This window comes from Hakea prostrata, chromosome 2 (genome assembly GCF_041222555.1).
Source record: "Hakea prostrata isolate BN-2017 chromosome 2, UWA_Hpros_2, whole genome shotgun sequence".
In the NCBI taxonomy this organism is placed as follows: Eukaryota; Viridiplantae; Streptophyta; class Magnoliopsida; order Proteales; family Proteaceae; genus Hakea; species Hakea prostrata.
This window is the reverse complement of record NC_142601.1, coordinates 21660801-21682068: the sequence shown is the minus strand read 5'-3', so window position 1 is coordinate 21682068 and position 21268 is coordinate 21660801. Positions and strand designations below refer to the sequence as shown.

At 40.9% G+C, this 21268-nt stretch overlaps 2 protein-coding genes and 1 pseudogene across 2 annotated transcripts; 2 read left to right on the top strand and 1 right to left on the bottom strand.

The window, feature by feature from the left end:
- The first annotated feature begins 2506 nt into the window (after nt 1-2506).
- LOC149024047 (putative 12-oxophytodienoate reductase 11) lies at nt 2507-4452 on the top strand (annotated as a pseudogene).
- Nucleotides 4453-4855: 403 nt separating this feature from the next.
- LOC149024046 (major strawberry allergen Fra a 1.08-like) lies at nt 4856-5492 on the bottom strand. The gene is made up of 2 exons (XM_089142873.1): nt 5276-5492; nt 4856-5145 (listed from the first exon to the last, which is right to left on the bottom strand). Exons 1-2 carry the CDS (start codon nt 5454-5456, stop codon nt 4856-4858), a joined length of 471 nt encoding a protein of 156 aa, XP_088998999.1. The 5' UTR covers nt 5457-5492.
- A 9223-nt stretch (nt 5493-14715) lies between these two features.
- LOC149024045 (UDP-glycosyltransferase 71K2-like) lies at nt 14716-16823 on the top strand. The gene has a single exon (XM_089142874.1). It carries the CDS (start codon nt 15160-15162, stop codon nt 16582-16584), a length of 1425 nt encoding a protein of 474 aa, XP_088999000.1. The 5' UTR covers nt 14716-15159; the 3' UTR covers nt 16585-16823.
- The last annotated feature ends 4445 nt before the right edge of the window (nt 16824-21268 follow it).

Genomic DNA, 21268 nt, shown 5'->3' with positions numbered 1-21268 from the left:
GGGTTGAATTGATGAATAATTGAGAGTACCAAGAAATAGTCCTAAATAATTGTTAAGGCTCTAAACAAACATCAATAATAAGTTAGAGAAGGGATTAAGAAGATTGGATATCAATTTGATCAAAACCGGCCAAGGTTGCTGACAGCAACAAATTTGGTCGATGGTATCGACCAAAATTCCTTCGGGATAGAATGATGGATTTTGGGTGTTTTCATCCTAAATTGGTTTTCCGGTGTTTAGATCAATCTGAAACTTGGAGGAACACTTAACAACAGTAGTAGGACACTATAAGTCAAGGAAATTACCCAATCCAATGGTCCAAACAAAAAGCCCCAATTTGAGATAACAAGTTCAAGTGATAAACATCATGGCATGAGTTGGAATTGATTGCATTGATGAGGAATGACATGTAATAGTTAGAGGAACTAATAGAAATCCAATTGGAATCATATAGAAGTGATAATCATGAACATAGCATGCCCTACAACTCAGTTTGGTATAAAATGACATGATGTTAATAGAAGAATAGGAGAAAACATAAGCTAGGCATGAGGTGGAGGCATAGCATCAATGGATGGCTAAGAAACTCATAGGTTAATCATGTGTAAACACTTGGAGTGGTGGTTGCAAGGTTGCAGCACCATTTCCAATGTCTCACCAGCAATAAAGGAAAAGAAAAGAGTAGAATATGGTAGGGTAGAGAGTGGAATGGTGATTCATACCTTAGTGTGGAAGAAGTAGACAAGAATCAATAGTAAACAATGAGTTTTTGATGAGGTGCCCTTCACATTAGCCAGGGAGGTGCCTTGGGAAGCTCTCCCCACGATTTCAAGGGAGAAAAATGATTACACAAGGCTCAAGGCTCGAGGTCATAATAAATAGAATAGGAATATTCCATGGAATCTTTAACTTGGCAGACTGGGAAACTTTGGTCGATGGTATCGACCAAAAGGATCGACCAAAATATTTCTCAGCAGAAAAACAGGTTTAGTTTAGCAACTTCAAGTAGGGATTTGAAAGGCTATACAAGATCAATTTGAGTGAGGTTTTCTTCCACAATTCAATCAAGAAGTCTAGTTTCGGGGAATACCTTCGGATTGTGCACAGGAGGTCATTAGGTACATCAACGAGATTAATCTTCTTCGATGCGCAGACTTTCCTTGAACACTGATAATGCATTTAAGCAAGGGTATCATCATCAATGTTCATAGGCTCAGTCTCCGAATCATGATCATCAATCAGAATGGTCCATAGGTCTCTTCTACCACCGCTTCGGGTCTTCGGACCTGAATACAACAGTGGATCCGGGTTAGGGTTAGGGTTAGAACAGGGCTGGATATTACAACATATGCAAGATTAAATCTTTGAGGGCACTGAGCACAGAGATGACCCTCACCTTTATAGAGTTGACAAATGACTCTAGGTTCATTAATAAAAGAAGGTAAAGCACCAAAATTATCAGAACAGAGACCCATTCGAAGGGGTAGAATACCCATTCGGAACAGAGACAGAACCACGTTGAACATAATTTTTAAAACGAGAATTATTGCCAAAGCTAGGAGACTAAGAATTAGAATGATACCTTGACTGGCCACTTGAAGAATTTCCAAAGTACCATAATGACCTCTCTTAGAAAAATCTTGATAATTCTGAACATTATCAGAACTTCGAATAGTGACATTTGCAGACAAAATAGGACTCACTAATTCAGTAGCAGAAGCTTTCATGTGCATTTCTTGAGTGAGGAGAAGACCTTGAAGATCATCAAAACTGACTGGATCTAGCACAAAGAAGGACCGAAGTACTAAAATCACGAAATTTTGTACCTAAACCTCTTAACGTCATTAACACCAAGTCTTCATCAGAAACAGGGGCATTAGCTACAACCAAAGTGTTTGCAATAGAAAGAACTTCAAGAAGATAGTCTCCAATCGATGAAGAACCTCGCTGAATTCGAAAGAGTTGATTCTTTAGCTCCAAGATTCTAGATCTTGAACTGGAAGCAAAGACACGATTCAGCTTGTTCCATGCTTCAATCGTAGTTTTAGCAGCAACTATATGAGGAAGAACTCTCTCAGATACAGAAGCAACCAACCAACTTAAAATCAACTGATCCTGACAATTCCAGAGTTGGTCCGGTGATGAAGAGAACACAGATGCATCAGAACTTAGGGTTGCGGTAGGGCGGGGCAACGAACCATCCAAAAACCCCCCAATAGATCATAGCCTCGCATGAGTGGTAAGAACTGAGCACCCCATAGGAGAAAATTGGACGAATTGAGCTTCAGAGGAAGAGTAGCATGAACGTTGATGCTCACAATTGGCGATGGCACAGACGGCATCGCAGGATAAGAAGAGGAGAAATGAGCGGAAGCCATACCAGGAAAGATTAGGGCAAATGCCCGAAACTAAAAAAACTAACACCATGTAGAATCTCTAATTTTCCATATATGTAAGTACAATTACAATATGTATCCATAGAGTAGAGTATACAAGATATGATACTATGTATCAGAAGTATATAACTAATCATGTATCTTCAACAAGAAGAATAACTCTCTTGCATTTTATCTTGTTTTTTCAGAGTGGTAATGGCACCATTGACAAGATCAAGATCTTTCAATGCAATTCCTCAACCACATGCTATCTTGTATTATTCTCAATTTCTCAAAGAGCCACCAAAGGTGGGCTTATCATAAGCGAAACCACTGGTGTATCGGATACTGCTCTTTCAGAATAAATTCTCAAGACTTTAAAATTTCTGTATGTTATTTTTATTTTCCAAATATAATTAATTATTTCATCTTCTTACATTTCTTATTCTCTTTGTTTGAAGTTACCCGAACACACCAGGTATCTGGACAAAAGAGTAGGTAGAAGCTTGGAAACCCATAGTTGAAGCTGTTCATGCAAAGGTGGTGTCTTCTTTTGCAAGATTTGGCATGTTGGAAGGGTGTTGCACCTGGAATATTCTTACCTGTTGTGGTCGCGAATATCGCCGAATTTGACGGATAAGTTCTGGGCCCGGACCAAGACAATTAAAGAGGCCTCTAGCCAGCTCATCCAGCTCTTTCCTTACAAATGGCCTACGTGGCAAGGGGCCCATGTGCTTGAGCCGGTTATCCATGCAACCTCAGTAGCTAGGATGATTCGAAGCCTCCTCGAGCCCATACACGACAAGATCTTTGTCAAAATCCTGCACGTCGAGGGACGGTGGCAACGGCCAGAATCCTTGTCGCGCGTAGTTGCCAAGAAAGGAGGAAAGGATCCATGATATATTTTGGCCTCATGAAGGAGAGGGGTAAGCTCTACACACTCCAGCCTTCATTATCTTCAGCTTTCTAACCCTTCAAGAGGATGAGCTTCATCATCTCTTGGGGTCTTGACTCCACAGCGGAGTCCCTTATTTGCTGGCCAGAGCTAACTAGATCGTCGGAGGTGGCTTCTCGTCCTCAGAGGCGGCCCACTTTCACATTGCTTTGGTCTCAGGAACAAGGGCTGGATCTGGAGCGAACCAAGGAGCCAATATAACATTTCTTGCACCAACATTACCTTATTAGTTTTTGGTCACCATTGATGGTCCGGTTGTAATCCATTTCATGAATTGTATGTAGAAAATCAACCAAATGGCCTAGCTCCAATCTCTTCCACAGACAAGCCCTTGAAAAGAGAAAATGTCACACCTCCAAGATGGTTGAACACCGATGAAATCCCTCCAATTGTCAATGATTTTAGAGTGGCTATTAGGAATGCAATTGAAGCTGGTAAGGTTTCAGAAATAAATAAATAAAAAATAAAAATAAAAATAAAAATTAGAGTTTCAATGCACCAAGTTCACTCAAGGTTAAATTTCACTTGTTGCAGGATTTGATGGAGTTGAGGTCCATAGGACTCATGGCTATCTACTAGATCAGTTTCTGAAAGATCAAGTCAGAGGACCGAACGGATAAATACGGTGGAACTCTGGAGAATCGTTGTCTGTTCCCTCTGGAAGTAGTTGAGGCAGCTGTTGATGAAATTGAGCTGGCAAAGTTGGAATGAGGCTCTCTCCTTTGGCAAACTATTCAGATGTTGGGGACTCAAACCCAGAAGCTTTGGGTCTTAATTTACATGGTTAAATCCCTTAACAAATATGGGATTCTATATTGCCATACGGTGGAGCCAAGGATGAAGACTTTTGGGGAGAAGAGTGAAACTCGTCATAGTCTTCTACCTATGAGAAAGGCTTTCAATGGTTCTTTCATTGTTGCTGGAGGATATAGTAAAGAAGATTGAGAAAAAGCTGCTGCTACTAATTATACAGGTCTTGTTGCTTACGGTCGTATATTCATCGCTAACCCAGATTTGGCAATAAGGTTTGAGCTTAATGCTCTTCTCAATAGGTATAACAGAGAAACATTTTACTTACCTGATCTTGTTATGGGTTACACTGATTATCCATTTCTGAAATAAAAAGGTCATACACAGTACACAAGGCAAGGCTAATAAATGTAATGTTCCTTGATTGTCCCAGGTTTTGAATTTATTTTGTGAATAAAAATTTGTCTTTCATTTTTTTGAGAGAAGAAGTTGAGGAAGAAATGTATGTGATATTTTTTCTTTATTCCTTTTGTTTATAGCATTGAGTATGCTTGGGAAATGTTTATTTTCGTTATCCAATTAAGGACCTATTTCAAAAATTAATACATTTCAAACCAATCATCCTTTATTAAGGATAAAGAAATCCTTGACAACCCTTCAGCAATAACTCCTCCTATCCCCAAATAGAGAAAACTCACAAAGGCAATGGGTGACTTATAGATATTGAAACATAATAGGTTTGTCGATCATATAGACTATCTAACTAGAGAAACTTTTAAGCATAGGCATTTGGGTTTTGGGAGAGGTATTCTTCCACCAGCTTGAAGGTTCCAATGGCCATTTCTTTAAACATCTGGGTCTCATCTTCGCCCATCACATAATCTCCAATTATGTAGAATTTAGAAGTAGCCTTGCAGGTGGATCCTCCATCTCCACATGGGATGAACTGAACTGTATCTACAACCTTCTCACCGGTAACAACACCTTCAATCAACGTAAAATTTATCTTGAAATTCTGTTCATCAAGTTCTTCGATCCGATGCTTGATGAAGGGAAAAGGGCCATCTGCACATTAGACAAAGATTTCTTTTTAGATCTTCTTATATATAGAAAACCTCAAGAACTAATATTAAAAGTGACATTCTTGTCTATGTATATAGAATTTATGCAAAAAGAGATAAATGAAGAGACAAACCATCACACAAGTTGATCTGTTTGTTGGATCCAGCACCACCATCACCATTAATTTCAATGCTTTTGATCTTGTCAGGAAGGATCTTGGGAAGTAAGTTGTGGGCATCAAGGATTGCAGCCTTGAAAATCCTTGCGGCAGGGAATGGGATATTGAACTCATTGGTAATAGTGGTCACACCCATGTTTTGCTAATAATGCAAGATGATTTGAAACCTCAAAAGGAGTGGTATGTATTGAGGTAGGGTGAAAAATCCATGTAGTTAACACAACTTGAAGGGAATAGTACACATTGTTTGAATTTTGACCTTATTACATGTTGGGGGTGGCAAAGCAAATAAGAGTAGATCAAAAATTTTCCCCCTTTCGGTTCCAGAATGGGAATGTATGTGGATAGGCAAAGACTAAAAGCACCAGTTCCAGCCTCATATTCTAGAAGCCGCCTGACTTTTTAAATAAAATATGAATTATTATGAAATGTTTATGTTTGACTGGAAATTTTGATTTATTTTTCTGCCTCGTTCATTTTGTTCTAAACTGGATGGAAATTTTGGTCATATTCAGACTATGTATACTCCCCAACTTGAAGGTAACCTGGACCTCACTCATCTACACAATTAAGGTCATCTGAACATCAAACAGTTAATCTGGGCCTCACTAGTCTATAAATATCAGACTTCAGTTCCCATCATCACACCATCCTGGGTTCATATATTTCTAGTAGTATTTCTTCTGGCATCTTTAGTTTCCCTCTGAGGTTTCATATTTTCTTGCATTATTAGCAAAATATGGGTGTCACCACCATTACTAACGAGTTCAATATCCCATTCCCAGCCGCAAGGATTTTCAAGGCTGCAATCCTTGTGCCCACAACTTACTTCCCAAGATCCGTCGTGATAAGATCAAAAGCGATGGTGGTGCTGGATCCATCAAACAGATCAACTTGTGTGATGGTTTGTTTTCTCTTCTCGTTAAAGAGATCTTGCTCATGTTATGGAATTGTATGCCCTTATTTATTATTGATAGCGTAACTGAGATTTGGTGGCTGTGCGCATCAACCCACGGGTTTTCGGGGCAGACAGTGATGCCCTTCAGCTTGCCTCAACTGACAAGTAACTCTCGGTTCATTAAGAAAGGAAGGCGAAGAGCTAGATGCAGAACCGCTATGAGTAGAATCCCTCAAAGCAGATACAGAAGCCCTTGCATCATCAGAGTCACAACAAGCATTACTTGAGTTCCTAGACCGATTAATATATAAGAACCAGAACGATCATTATAATTACGCTTGTTCTAAGGACACCTACCAGAACTAGAACGACTTTGAGAAAAGTTTTCTTGATTATGACGAGGAAAACTAGAAGAAGACCTGCGATCTGGAACACCTCTCATTGCAAGATTCGCAAACACGATGGGAGCAGTAGCTTCAGAAGTAGAGGAACGCAGGTGGCTCTCTTGAGTAAGCAAAAGACCTTGAAGCTTGATGAACACATTTACGTGTGAAATCTTAGGGCATAAATCATGCATTTTTAACACTTTGAGTGGAGCTACCTTGGGTTTTATGTTGTTTCTGCAGATTTTATGAATTTCTAGGACTTTAGCGAATATCTGGAGTTTTGGGTATTAAACATGCGGTTTTACTCATCAAGAGGTCCGTTCAAATTCTCAAGTGCGAAAGTGGGCCTGATTTGGAGCATGATAGGCTAGAGATGTAATTATGGGCAAACTCCAGAATATCTTGTAAAATTAGATTAGGATTTTTATTTTATTTTTGTTTATTGTAATTGAGAATTGTATGGGGCCCACAAGTAGTCAAAGACTAGGATTTTCTATTTTTTTAGAATATTTTATTTTGTTAGATTTTATTTATTTCTCTAATTAGTTTTTTCTCTTTCTTCCCACTTTCTATTTTATTTAATTTCTTATTTCCTTAATAACCAACCCACCTATATTTTTGTTAACAAAATATATATATTTTTTGTTTTATTTTATTTTCTTTCTCTTTCCTTCTTCCACTTTTCTTTCTTTCTTCCACCTTGTCTCCACGTGAACTTCAAAAGCAAGTTTTTATTTTATTTTATTTTATTTTATTTTATTTATCCACTTATTCTCTCTCTCTCTCTCTCTCTCTCTCTCTTTCTTTCTAACGAATTTTTTGCTCCTCTTATTTTTTTCTCATTCTATTTTCTCTTATTATTATTATTATCATTATTTTCCTTGTTTGTAAATTATTCTCATTCTTCTATAAATATTACCTTCCTCTTAGGTCTAATACACTTGATTTTCTCTTTAGTTTTACACTTTACTTCTCTTTAGTTTGCTTTAGTCTTGCACTTCTATTCTCTTTAGTTTGCTCTAGTTTTCTCTAGTTCTTTGATTAATTTGTGGGCTCTAGTTCTAGTTTTTAGATTGAATGTTTAGGAAGATTGAAGTTGTGTAATTTTTCTTTATGCAAGTGTAATTCCTTTAGTTTTATCAATTCAATTTCAAGTTCAAGTTCAAGTTTCAAGAGGATTCGCTTCTCCGGGTCTATCAATTGCGATCTAGTTTATCTAGATCGGTTGTTAGGGTTGGTTGAGATTCGAATTGTTTATTCAAGTTGCAAGTAAGTAAGATTCTTCAATAGTCTTCTCCCCTCCATTCCGCTATCTACCCCTCCATATTCTTAATTTAGGATTTAAATTTCAGCATTTACACCGTTCTCCCTTCCCTAGACCTTGATCGAGATGCCTACAGGCCTCCTTTGGTTAATGCCCTTTCCTTTTATTGCTTTGTTATTTACTGTATTTACTCCTGTCATCATTATCTCGAACCACATAACCGAGCAAGCACGTCGCGGTGACGGTGGTGTTGCATCCGCATTTTTTTGCTATTTATGCATTAGTTATGTTTGCTTATTGTTCAATCCATTGCATTAGATGTATGGATTAGGATCATTGGTTTAGTTTAAGTAATTAGTTAACAAAAATTGAACACCACCTCGATTATTATTAAGAAGTTGAATTAGGTGACATACCCGAGACGACGGCACGATCGTGGCTTGGTTATTTTATTTTGCAAACAAAGCTCCAAGAAAGAAACAGGTTTTGCTATCACCAAAACAGAGGTTGAGAACTCTCGAAAATCCTCTCCTAGCCCCCGCAAAGCAGTAAATACCAAATCTTCATCTGCAACTGGGGTATTGGCAGCGGCAAGCTCATCAAAGATTGAAAGACTTTGGAGAATTGATAGAGACGAGAGGAAAAAAGAGGGTTTCAAAAAAGATGTTTTCAGAAGACAGGGTTTAGATCTAGAAGAATGTGCAATTCAGAGGGTTTGGATGAATATTCTTTATTCTTCTTTATGCTTGACACAGTACAGCTATTTATAGCTGAAGTAAAATTGAAGTAAAGCTAATAGAAACTACTAGAAGTGACACCTAGAACCCATACACCTTTTACCCAGTGACTACTCTTTCAATTAAAATCTCATTACATATTATAATCCTTCAAAATGCGGTGGACGAGATATCGGAACTCGCGCACGACCTCCCAAGCCGTGAGTCATCAAGCACCATCTCTCCCTCTTCCTAGGCGTAACATACCGCCGGCAACCAAAGGAACCTTGTCCTCAAGGTTGAAGGCGGAAAATATCGCTCAAGGTAGAGTCGTCAACCCATGTTGCATCCTCCAAAGGTTTATCTTGCCACTGGACCGACGACTGAGAAACACGGTGCTGACCACGAAACAGCAAACGACGACGAAGAATTACCACAGGAACAGGGGCATCCGGAGGTAACAAAGAGAGACTAGGCAGCACCGTTGGCGGGTCGCCAACAAAAGATTTAAGTACCGAAATGTGAAAAACGAGGTGTATTTGAGCCCCATCCGGTAAAGAGAGTTTATACGCAACCTGCCAACACGAGCGACAATTTGAAATGGCCCAAAAATTGCTCGCAAGCTTATGATTCAACCGCCTAGCAATGGAAGTTTGGCGATATGGCTGCAATTTAACCCACACCCAATCTCCAGTGGAAAACTCCAAATCGGTCGGTGCTTATCGGCCTGAATTTTCATCCGCTCTTGAGCCCGAAGCAAACTCGCCCGAAGATGGTGAAGGATCTGATCACGAGTACGCAGGGTATGGCCAACCGCCTCATTCGCGGTGCTCCCAGAAACAAAACGAGTGATGGTTGGTGGTGGCTGCCCATACAGAGCTTCATAGGGAGACATCTGAATTGCAGAATGAAATTGGTGTTATACGAGCTCGCCAACCCAAAACTTCACCCACCGAGATGGTTCGATCTCCACAAAAGCTCGCAAATACATTTCCAAAGTGCGATCCACAACCTCCGCCGGCCGTCGGTTTGAGGATGGTAAGCAGAGCTATGTGCCAGAGTAGTGCCTTGAAGGCGAAACAACTCTTTCCAAAAATTGCTAAGAAAGAGGGGATCACGATCGCTGAGAATCGTTCGAGGCACCCCATGAAGGCGAACAATTCACAGCAAATACCTCCGCAACTCGAGTGCTCGAAGTTCGCCGGAAGCGCACAAAAATGGCTATACTTGGTCAAATGATCTACAACCACCAGAACAGCGGATTTGCCACCCGAAGAAGGAAGACCAGCCACAAAATCGATAGAAATTTCTTCCCATGTAGCTGCGGGAATAGGAAGGGGCGAACAAACCAGCAGGAGCAGCGGTTGTGAGAGGCTTAACTTGTCGGCAAATTGCACATTGAGCCACAAAACACTTAACATCTTGCTTCATTCCTTTCCGAAAAAATTAGCAGCTAGACGTTTGTATGTGCGCAAAACACCGGAGTGACCTCCGACTAGCGTGGAATGAAATTCGCTCAAAAACGAGTCTTGAGAACAGAATCAGGCGGCAACAATAAACAATCTCGGAAAAAATCACACCATGACGGACCCGATAAGCTGGAAAGTCATGAGGAGAATTTAATATGTCGCACTTAACGCGCATCTCCGGCGAAGAAGCCAACTCGGAACGGAGTTCATCCAAAAATCAAATTGAGGTGTAGAAATCAAATATTGCTGCAAAGACACCTCAGGCACGAGATAAGGAATCGCAGCATTATTCTCCTTTCCGTGCAGATATTCAATATCAAAAGAATAGCCCAACAACTTTGTCAACCATTGATCCGCTCCGGCGTCCGAACAACCTGAAGCGTGAGCTCCCCGAGGCTCTTTTGGTCGGTGCGTATGATGAATCGCCGCCCAAAAGGTATTGTCTCCACCTTGCCACCGCCGTGTGATGGCGAACATCTCCTTACGTAAGTGGAGGCGCCGCAACCTTGGAGAAAGCTTTCGACTATAGAAAGCAATTGGACGGCCTCCCCGAGAAAGAACAGCCCCAATTCCCCGCTCGGATGCATCTGCCTTCAACAATAAAGGGTTGGTCAAAATTGGGAAGAGCTTACACCGGGGTTGGGCCAATACCGGTGAAGGGCAATGAAGGCATGTTGGGCCAAGTCGGCCCATTCAAATTGCCCAGTGCGTAACAAATCCGTAAGTGGAGCCGCCAATTTTGCATACCCTTGAATAAAACGTCTATAATAACCTGTTAAGCCCAAAAATCCTCTAACCTCTTTAACACATGTGGGTCTGGGCCAAGACAAAACGGCATCCACCTTAGAAGAATCCACAGCCAACCCATGGGCTGACACGACATGTCCAAGATATTCCATAGATGGGCGCCCAAAGCTGCATTTACTACGCTTGGCATATAACTGGTGAACCCGCAGTGTCTGAAAGACCTGCTGCAAATGCGCCATATGATCCATCAAAACAAACCGGCGAAGAAATGGTCTAAACACCGAGTTCATCATAGACTGAAAAGTAGAAGGTGCATTCGAAAGGCCAAAAGGCATAACCAAGAATTCATAGTGTCCTTCATGGGTCCGAAAAGCCGTCTTGGGCACATCCTCAGGTCTAACCCGTATTTGATGATATCCAGCCCGTAAATCCAATTTGGAAAAAACTGTAGCCCCATATAATTCATCAAAAAGCTCATCAACAGTGGGTATAGGAAAACGATCCCGTATAGTAATAGCATTCAAAGCCCGGTAATCCACACAAAAACGCCAAGTTCCATCCTTCTTTTTAACCAATAAAACAAGAGAAGAGAAAGGACTATGACTAGGCCGAATGGTACCAGCATGCAACATTTCGATAACTTGTTTTTCCAATTCATTTTTTTGAAAATAAGGATAGCGATATGGCTTTACCGTAACTGGTTGGCTACCCTCTTGCAAATGAATCTGATGGTCATTCTCAAGAACTGGAGGCAACCCTTGAGGCTCAGAAAAAATGTCCTCATACTCTTCCAATAATTGAAGCAATTCCGGAGTGTTAGAGTCTGGAACTTGGGAATGTAAAACATTAGCTTCAAGCAAAAAAATAATAACATGCAAATGGGCCTCCACTGTTTTTTTTAATCCTTGATATTGTAAGGGCTCAGGATCGTGGGCCTTATTACCCTTCAAACATATGTGATCCATGCCTTTTCCAAAGGAAAGTAAGAGTTGGTTATAATCAAACAAGACGGGCCCAATTGGGCCAACCATTGGACTCCCAAGATGAGGTCCACTCCAACCAAAGGTAAGACATAAGCACTGACTGTAGTAGTATATTGTTGAATTTGCAAGGGTAGATGTGGAATTTCACCCTCACTTTGCAAACGGGACCCACTACCAACCATAACAGAAATATTAGGAGAGGCCATCACGGTTAAGCCCAACTGGCGTGCCACCTGTGATCGGAGAAAATTATGTGTCGAACCTCCGTCAACAAGAACTTGAAGCGGATGACCATGCACACGACCGGTAAATCGAAGAGTAGTAGCGCTAAGTTCTCCGGTCAAGGAATGATAAGACAGAGCCGGTGTGGTAACCTCCGTCAACATCTTCGAAAGTTCCATCGTGGGCGTCCGCCATTAAAGGCACACAAGGGGTCTCCTCATCATACTCCAACGAAGGAGATGACGCGTTACAACGATGACCGGTACATAACGTTCATCGCAATTAAAACACAATCCGCATTCACGCCGTTGCTGCATTTCGGCAGGCGATAATTTCTTAATCGGAAGAGAAGGCGGCGGTAACGCCAATAATGGTGCCTTCAGTGGCAACACAGGTGTGTTAGGCGTTGGTAGCAGAGGTGGTCGCATAGAAAGCGGAGGTGCACGTAGCCATGGTCGCCGACCGTCGCAAGTTTAGCCTCTGCAAACGAGCCAAACCAACAGCTGTGACATGTCGGAAGGGTGGAATGCCATAACTTCGCAGTGGATATCAGAGCGTAGTCCAGAAACAAAACAACTGACTAAAAATGATGGAGGAATTCCTGTTGTTTGATTAGCTAAAGCCTCAAATTGACTCTGATAATCAACTGTCGAAGTTTGCACTAATTTAGACAAGGAAGCTTGAGCATCACGTAATCGGAAGGACCAAACGTGTTTGCAAGGCTTGAATAAACACCATCCAAGAGGTGAATAATTTCGCAAACGCCATTGAAACACCGAGAGCTATCCATCCATATGAAACGAAGCAATTAACAACGTTGATCATCCGCGCCATGGAAATAAAAATGCTTTAAAAATCCAGCCAACAGGATCGGATCCAGCGAAGCGAGGAAACTCGAGACGAACTGTGCGAGTCTGGATCGTATTCGATGCAGTCGGCAACAACGACGACACAGGAGAACCACTAGTGCGATCGCGTGACTCCGATGCCGTAGAGTTCAACCTCAAGATTTGCTCCAATCGGCCATCCAACAACGTCAATCGAGTCACCATCTCTGTTAGAGTGTGGCGCTGTTCGTCCAAAGCCGAGCGGTGATCCGTCAAAGAGATCTGGATCGAACCGAGACGATCACCATGTGCTGCTACAGTTGTATTCAAAGCTTTAACCGATTCATCAACATGCTTGAATCGAGTTCCATCTGCCATGGCAGGTCGGACCAATGATAGAGACGAGAGGAAAAAAGAGGGTTTCGGAAAAGATGTTTTCATCAAGCACCATCTCTCCCTCTTCCTCAAGCTGTGAGTCATCAAGCACCATCTCTCCCTCTTCCTGGGTCTTAACAAGAATACAGTCAGAAATGTGGAGGATCCCCCTCTGAATAGTAACCAGGCGTTTCTTGAGCTCAAGAATCCTAGAACGAGAGCTTGGTGCAAAAAATATCCCAGAGCTGTTTAGAGGTTGCAGAAACTATGTGAGGCAAAGCTCATTCAGAAACAAAGTGTTGCGTCTAGAACTTCTTCGAGAGCCGAATATTGAGATGACCACCTTAAGAGCTCTCCAACCAAGTTGGAATAACTGAGATGCCTGCACACACAAAGAAAGCAAGAACGATCCGGCCTAGTTTTGGCCGGGGAACCGCCTCCGACTCTCAAATCAGCCTAGGTAACAATAATGGTTCTTGAGAGAGTTCTCAAGAACGTAATGAGTAAGTACTCAGTTGAAAGTTCTCGTTACCTTTCTCCATGTTGGAGGTAGGTTTATATAGAAGTTACCTGGAGGCGGCGATTCCTTAGATTCCGGATCGATAGTTGAGGAGTGAGTGGAGTAGTGGAATAACGGCTCCTTCTTTGTCGAACCTGATAACGCCGTTACGTTGACTCACCTCCCCAATTCTCGGAATAGATATGCTGAGTGTTTATGCGTAACTAACTCTTCTTGACTTAGTCAAGAGAGTCTTCTGAGAAATGCTAGAGTTGGATATTTTTCCCAAGTGTGGCACTTCTCCAACGAATAAATGAACCTGCCCAAGGGGGAGGTGTCTCTCCCGAATGAGGCCCTCGGGACCTTCTTTAGGGATGAGGTGAGCCATCTCACATGGGAGGAGTCTCTCCCGAATGAGGCCCTCGGGACCTTCTTCAATGAAGAAACCAGATAACAAAGAGGGGTGCATCCGTCCCGAGTGAGGCACTCGGGACCCTTTATGAGGGAAGGGATGCACCAGCCCGAGGGAGGTACATCTCTCCCGAGGGGGGTGCATCTCTCCCGAGGGGGGGTGCTTCTCTCCCGAGGGGGGGTGCTTCTCTCCCGAGGGGGGGCCATCGGGACCTTAGTTCCCCACAACACAAAGGAAACCAGCAAGCTCAAATTAACTGGTCTTGACTATCACATGCAACAGATGGTGAAATTGCCGAAACAGATCCATCGGAGGAAACAGAAACAATAGAAGCAGAAGGACGAGAGAACGACCATCAACATAACCCATCATATCATATCCCTTGAGGAGAGGCACAAATTGTGCCCTCCATGAAGATAATTTGCAGTGGTGAGATTAATCAGTAAAGCAGCAGCCACATTAAGAAATATAAGCGGAGAAGATGAAGGAATAGAAAAAGAAGACGATGATGGATTAGGGGGTGTTGCGGAAGCCATGGCCAAGAATCAGAGCTCGCAACAGCGAGAAAAACTCGATGATACCATGTAGAGATTAGGGTAAAGTGATTTTCAATAACTATTCACAACACAATACATGTACTTATGGAGATGTGACAAAAGCCAACTGATTATGCTATATGCTAAGATACGCCTTAGTGCACTGTCCAACTATAGATCAAAGAGTCAAGACGGATTCACATCTTCTGTAATTCCTTTTCCTACAATTTCCTCATAGGGTTGATCCATCTCGCATTTAAGTAATTTAACGGTTACCTAATTTAAACTAAATTTGAATTTTATTTAAACCCACCCATGAGTAACAACTGCAGCTAAAAATATTAGGTATTAGTTGACCGGTAGCTGGTATATTTTCTTTAGATGTCCCATGTAGCTACTCTTCTCTATCAATCACATTCAAAGACAGACTAGCTCGTTCTCTGATAAAAACGAGAGAGAGAAATTAAGAGATCCACAATTAGAGGGATAGAGGAGAGAGAGAGAGATGAAGAAGGCAAAGCTGGTTTTCTTCCCTCTGCCTGAAGTTGCTCATCAAGTCTCTTCCTTAGAACTTGCAAAACGCTTATTGGAACGAGAGGATCGCTTGTCCATTACCTTCATTTCCATCGCAACACCATATGCCACGGTAAGTACTGAATCACTAGACACCTCCCACCCCAGGATCCGATTCCTCCAACTCCCCCGAGTTGATGATGACCCAACCGAATCACAAACCCAATCACCAGAGTCCACCTTATTTGCCTTCCTAGAAAAACATAAACCCCATGCCAAAGCTGCCATCTCCAAATTCATCAATTGCGACGACTCCTCTGACTCAGTTCAACTCGTCGGCTTTGTCCTTGATTTCTTCTGGCTCAGCATGATCGATGTTGCCAAGGAGTTGGGTATCCCAGCCTACATGTATTACACTTCTGGTGCAGCTACACTCGGTCTTTATCTCCACCCTCCAAAGGTTAATGTCAAAGGTGAGTTAGCAACACCGAGTTTCGTAAACTCAGTTCCTCCATTTGTTTTGCCTTCAGTGTTGCAGGACGAGAAGACTGATGGGTATGCCCAGTTCCTCAATCACGTTAAAAGAGTGAAAGAAACAAAAGGTGTTATTATAAATACATTTGCAGAGCTTGAAACCCATCCATTATCGAGCTTACTCTCTAAGGCTGAAACTGGAATTCCCCCGGTATACCCAGTTGGACCTTTGATGAATTTCTCATCAGCTTCAATGGCAGTTGATTATCAGAACCAGCATGAGAGCATAATGAGATGGCTTGATGATCAGCCTTCTTCTTCAGTGATTTATTTATGCTTTGGAAGTAGGGGTGCATTCAGTGCAATACAGGTGAAGGAGATTGCAACTGGGCTAGAGCAAAGTGGACACAAGTTCTTATGGTCCTTACGTCGTCCACCAAGTGAAAGCCATGATCTTCCAAGTGACTATATGGATCTCAAGGAAGTCTTACCAGATGGGTTTATGGATCGGACGGTTGAGAGTGGGAGAGGAATTGTGTGCGGGTGGGTCCCACAAATGAGAATCCTGGCTCATCATGCGATTGGAGGGTTTGTTTCTCACTGTGGATGGAACTCTATATTGGAGAGTTTGTGGTTTGGTGTTCCAATTCTGGTGTGGCCACTTTATGCAGAACAGAAGCTTAATGCATTTCAGCTGGTGAAGGAGTTGGGTTTGGCTCTGGAGTTATGCATGGGAAGAAGAAGAATGGAAGTTGATGATGTGGTGACGGCTGAGGAGGTGGAGAGAGGAGTTAGGTCAATAATGGATGGTGGTGATGTTACTCTGGAGGTGAGGAGGAGAGTCATGGAGATGACAGAGAAGAGCAGGAGAGCTGTGATGGACGGTGGGTCTTCATCTGCTTCACTGGGTTTGCTGATCAAGGATATCATGGATAGTTTCTGATACAGTATAATATCATATGCATGCGTGTAGTTGATTAATATCATATTTCTAGAGAAAAATTATTGATGGCTGCTAAGGAGTTCTTTCCTTACTTTTCTCATCAGTAATTTACTGGGCTTGTTCTTATTAATAAATCTACGTACGTCAACCAATATTCTTATTTTTCTCATTTTATCTTGTCGTTTTTTCCGCTTTTAGTGCATCACTTTAAGGACATCTCAACTGCTCTTGACTATCTAATGGGAAAACCCGGATTCATTCGGGTATGTGTCGGTAGGTTTGCTCTCTTTTTATGTTAAATACCATTTCAGTGAGTTGTACGAACGATTGGTTTTTAGAATGTCTTTATCATCAATGGGGAATCCTTTAACATGATTTTCAAGTCTTTTCAGCATATATTCTAGAAAAAAAGCCCACTTCGGGATGCTAACAAGGAATGTCCCCGTGGATATATAGGTGGGAAGTGGTAAAACGTCATAGAAGCCATTTTAGAATGTCCAATCAAAGTCATGTAGAATCCTTTGTCATCTCTTTGATATGTGACATCTATGACTGTCATCTCGGGACAATGTAGTCTTTGGATGTCACAATTTTCTAGGTTCTGATCATCAATCGATTTTTTCTTTTTTAATATTTGTCTATTACTTTTTGGAGATAGTCTATTCCTAAGCATAGACAAAGTGGATCAGAAACCTTTCTGTTAAACATTTAGTAAAAAAAATGAGAGAAAAACATGATCATCTACCCTCTTGGATGGAAAATCCCAATCCTAAGAACGAGGACAATTATCATGCACAAATAATTTAATAATAACTATTAGTCATAATATGACCGTTAGAGATCTTTGGAGAATATAACCGTTGGAGATCTTGGATAATATGACCGTTGTAAATAATTTTATTTTCTTATGTACAATATGTCACATTTATTTTATTATTTGTTTGATTGTATTATATATACACATGAAGAGGTAATACAAAATCACTTCTACACAAAATCTTCTTAACATGGTATTAGTTTAGGACGATCCATACCTCTTCAAGTGAAGCTAAATTTTTTTTTCAAGAGCACTAAAAGATCCCTACGTTGTTGTTTTCTTTCCGTTCCCTTTACAGTGACAGATCCGTCTCTTAATGTTCTTATTACAACTGTTGTTGCTTCCAATAACGTTGTTTCCATCCATTTTGATGGTTTATCTCCATATTTTTTACATCATTTAGATAATCCTGATGCTATACTTGTCACGTAGTTTTTACGTGGCGACAATTATTCCACTTGGAAGCGTGCGATGCGGATGGCTCTTGAGGCCAAACATAAGCTTACCTTTATTGATGGCTCATTGCCTAAACCCGTTGCTGATTCTTTGTAGTTTTAAGCATGGACATGATGCAACAGCATGGTCCTTTCTTGGTTGCTAAATGCTCTCTCACCTGATATTGCTAATAGCATTCTCTACATCTCTACTACCCACAAGGTTTGGGATGATCTTCATGATCATTTTTCTCAAAAAAATGCTTCTCGAAATTTTTAGATCCGGCGTAGCATTTCTAATTATCATCAAGGAACCTTTTCTTTGGTATCTTATTATACTATTCTCAAGAGTTTTTGGGACGAAGTGGACTCCTACAACTCGTTCCTGCCTTGCACTTGTGGTCTCTTGTCAAAACACACTGATCTTCAACAACAAGATCGCTTACTTGAATTTTCAATTGACCTCAATGATTCTTATTCTTCTGTTCGGAGTCAACTTTTTTTTATGGAACCCTTGCCTAACATCAATTGTGCTTATTCTCTTCTATTGCAAGAAAAACGTCCTCGCTCCTTCCATGAGTTACCGAATCCATCATTGCATCAATCTGCCCTTGCAGCCACTGCTCCTTGTACACATTCTAAAAATAGTAAGAAGCTTATGTATCACTGTGATTTTTGTGGCATGGACGGACATTTGGATTCCCGTTGTTTTAAGAAACACGGTTATCCTCACAAAAGCAACAATACATACATTAAATCAACATCACTTGAATTCTCTACTCGATCCTTTGCAGCCATCAACCCAGGAACAAATTTTGCCCCCTACTTTACTTCAGCACAATATTATCAATTATTGACATTGATCGAATCTGGTAATCCCACTCCTTTAGCAAATGTTGCAGGTAATTCCCCTTCCCCATGGGTTATTGATTCTGGGGCAAATTTTCATATGGCTTCTACGTTACATTTCTTTAACACTGATACATTGGTTCCTTATACATCTCTAATTACATTACCCAATGGTGAAACAACCCCTATGTCCCATTTAGGGATTTGCACCCCCACCCCTTCCATCTCTCTTAATAATGTCTTATATGTTCTTTCATTCCGTTTTAATTTATTATCCGTTAGCCAAATCACTAAAGCTCTCAATTGTTCGGTAACATTTTTTCCTCATCAGTGTGTCTTTCAGAACTTACCAACGAAGAAGATGATTGGATTGGGTAAAGAGCATAATGGCTTATATTTTTTGGAGTTGCTTCTCTCCATTATTGCAGCCTCATCTACTCATTCCCACTCTTTTGATGTGTGGCATTGGTGCTTAGGCCACCCATCTCGCAATATTACTATTTCTTTATCACGTTTTAATTCTTGCATTTCAGTTTCTAATAAATGTGTTTACACTATTTTTCTTTTGGCAAAACAAACCCGGCTACCTTTCCCATTTAGCTCCATATCCACTTCATCTTCTTTTGATTTAATATATTGCGATATTTGGGGTTCTTATTATATTCCTTCTATATGTGGTGCTAAATATTTTTTTGCTATTGTGGATGACTATTCTCGTTATACTTGGGTTTTTCTAATGAACTTCAAATCTGATGCTTGGTCTTATTTGCATGATTTTTTTGCAATGGTCAAAACTCAATTCATTTTTCAAATAAAAAAATTCGCACTGATAATGCACATGAATTTTTTAATCACTCCACCACCTCATTTTTTTCAACCATGGAGTTATCCATGAACATAGTTGTGTTGACACTCCACAACAAAATGGTTGTTGAACGCAAACACCGGCACCTACTCAATGTTGGTCGGGCCCTTTTATTTTAAGCCAAACTTCTATAAGATTTTTGAGGTGATTGCATTCTTACGGCCACACACATTATTAATAGGTTGCCTACCAAACTATTAAAAGAGAAAACTCATTTTGAACTTTTTTTTAATAAAACCCCCATATATGCTCATCTTCGTACTTTTGGTTGTTTTTGCTATGGACACAACCATTCCACCATTAAGCACAAATTTGACCCCGTGCTTCTCCAGGAATTTTCATTGGGTACCCTTTTGCTCAAAAATGTTATAAATTTTTTTATTTCACTTCTCACAAGGTTTACACAAGTAGAGACGTTGTTTTTATTGAACATATTTTTCCTTACCACCTAAAGACTTCCCCTTCATCTATTAACCCTACCCTCCTTGTTTCAGTTCCTAATTTTGAATCCTCCTCCATCCCAACCAACCCAGTTTTTCCATCTCCACCACTGGACCCGCCTACCCCACCACACAACCCCTCCCACCTCCAGTTGTGTTGTTGCCACGTCGCTCCACCTGGTCACATCATCCCCCCTCCCATTTGAATGACTACATATGCTCAGCTACTCACGCCACATCATCTTCTTCAGATGCCGGTAAACTTCTTCCTATTGATTCTTCTATATCTTATAAAAATGTCTCACCTTCTCATCTTAAGTTTATCCGGTCTCTTTCATCTTCTGAAGAGCCCACTAGCTTTGCCAAAGCAATGTTGTCTCCTGACTGAAAAGATGTCATGCAGTCAGAGATTGAGGCTCTTGAAACCAATAACATTTGGTCACTTGTTCCTTAACCGTCTCAAAAGAAAGCCATTGGTTGTAATGGGTTTACAAAATTAAACGACACTTTGATGGTTCTATTGAACGGTACAAAGCATGTTTGGTGGCCAAAGGGCACCCAAACTGAAGGTGTTGATTTTCATAAGACTTTTGCTCCTGTGGCCAAATTAGTTATTGTACGAATCTTGCTTGCTCTTGCCTCAATTAAAAATTGGTCACTTCACCAACTTGACGTTAATAACGCTTTCTTACATGGCGATCTTGACGAAGAAGTATATATGACTTTACCTCCTGGTTATCATCGTAAAGGGGAGAATGTTGTTTGTCGCCTCCACAAATCTTTCTATGGTTTAAAGCAAGTTTCTCGTAATTGGTTCGCCAAATTTTCTACTGCTTTAATGAGTGTGGGCTTCATTCAATCGATTGCAAATTATTCCTTTTTTTCTAAGGGCCACGGGAATTCAACCATCTTTGTCTTAGTATATGTGGATGACATCCTTATTGCTGGTTCTGACGCTTTGGCTATTTCCACCTTAAAGGGTTTCCTTCACCAACAATTTTGTATCAAAGATCTTGGGCCCATGAAATATTTTCTTGGTCTTGAATTGGCTCGCTCCCAAAAAGATATTTTCCTTAATCAACGAAAATACACTTTGGATATATTATCGGATGTCGATGCTCACCCAACTTCATTTCCAATGAAACAAAATCTCAAGCTTACAGACTCCGATGGTGATATCCTTCCTGACCTGCATCTTATCATTGTTTGATTGGACGATTGATTTATCTCACCATCACTCGACCGGATTTTGTGCACACTGTCAACATTCTTAGCCAAT

Coding starts and splice junctions, on each gene's coding strand:
- LOC149024046 (XM_089142873.1), bottom strand. CDS start 5,456: ATGGGTGTGACCACTATTACCAATGAGTTCAATATCCCATTCCCTGCC. Junction 5,146..5,275: donor ACAGATCAACTTGTGTGATG/GTTTGTCTCTTC, acceptor TCTAATGTGCAG/ATGGCCCTTTTCCCTTCATC.
- LOC149024045 (XM_089142874.1), top strand. CDS start 15,160: ATGAAGAAGGCAAAGCTGGTTTTCTTCCCTCTGCCTGAAGTTGCTCAT.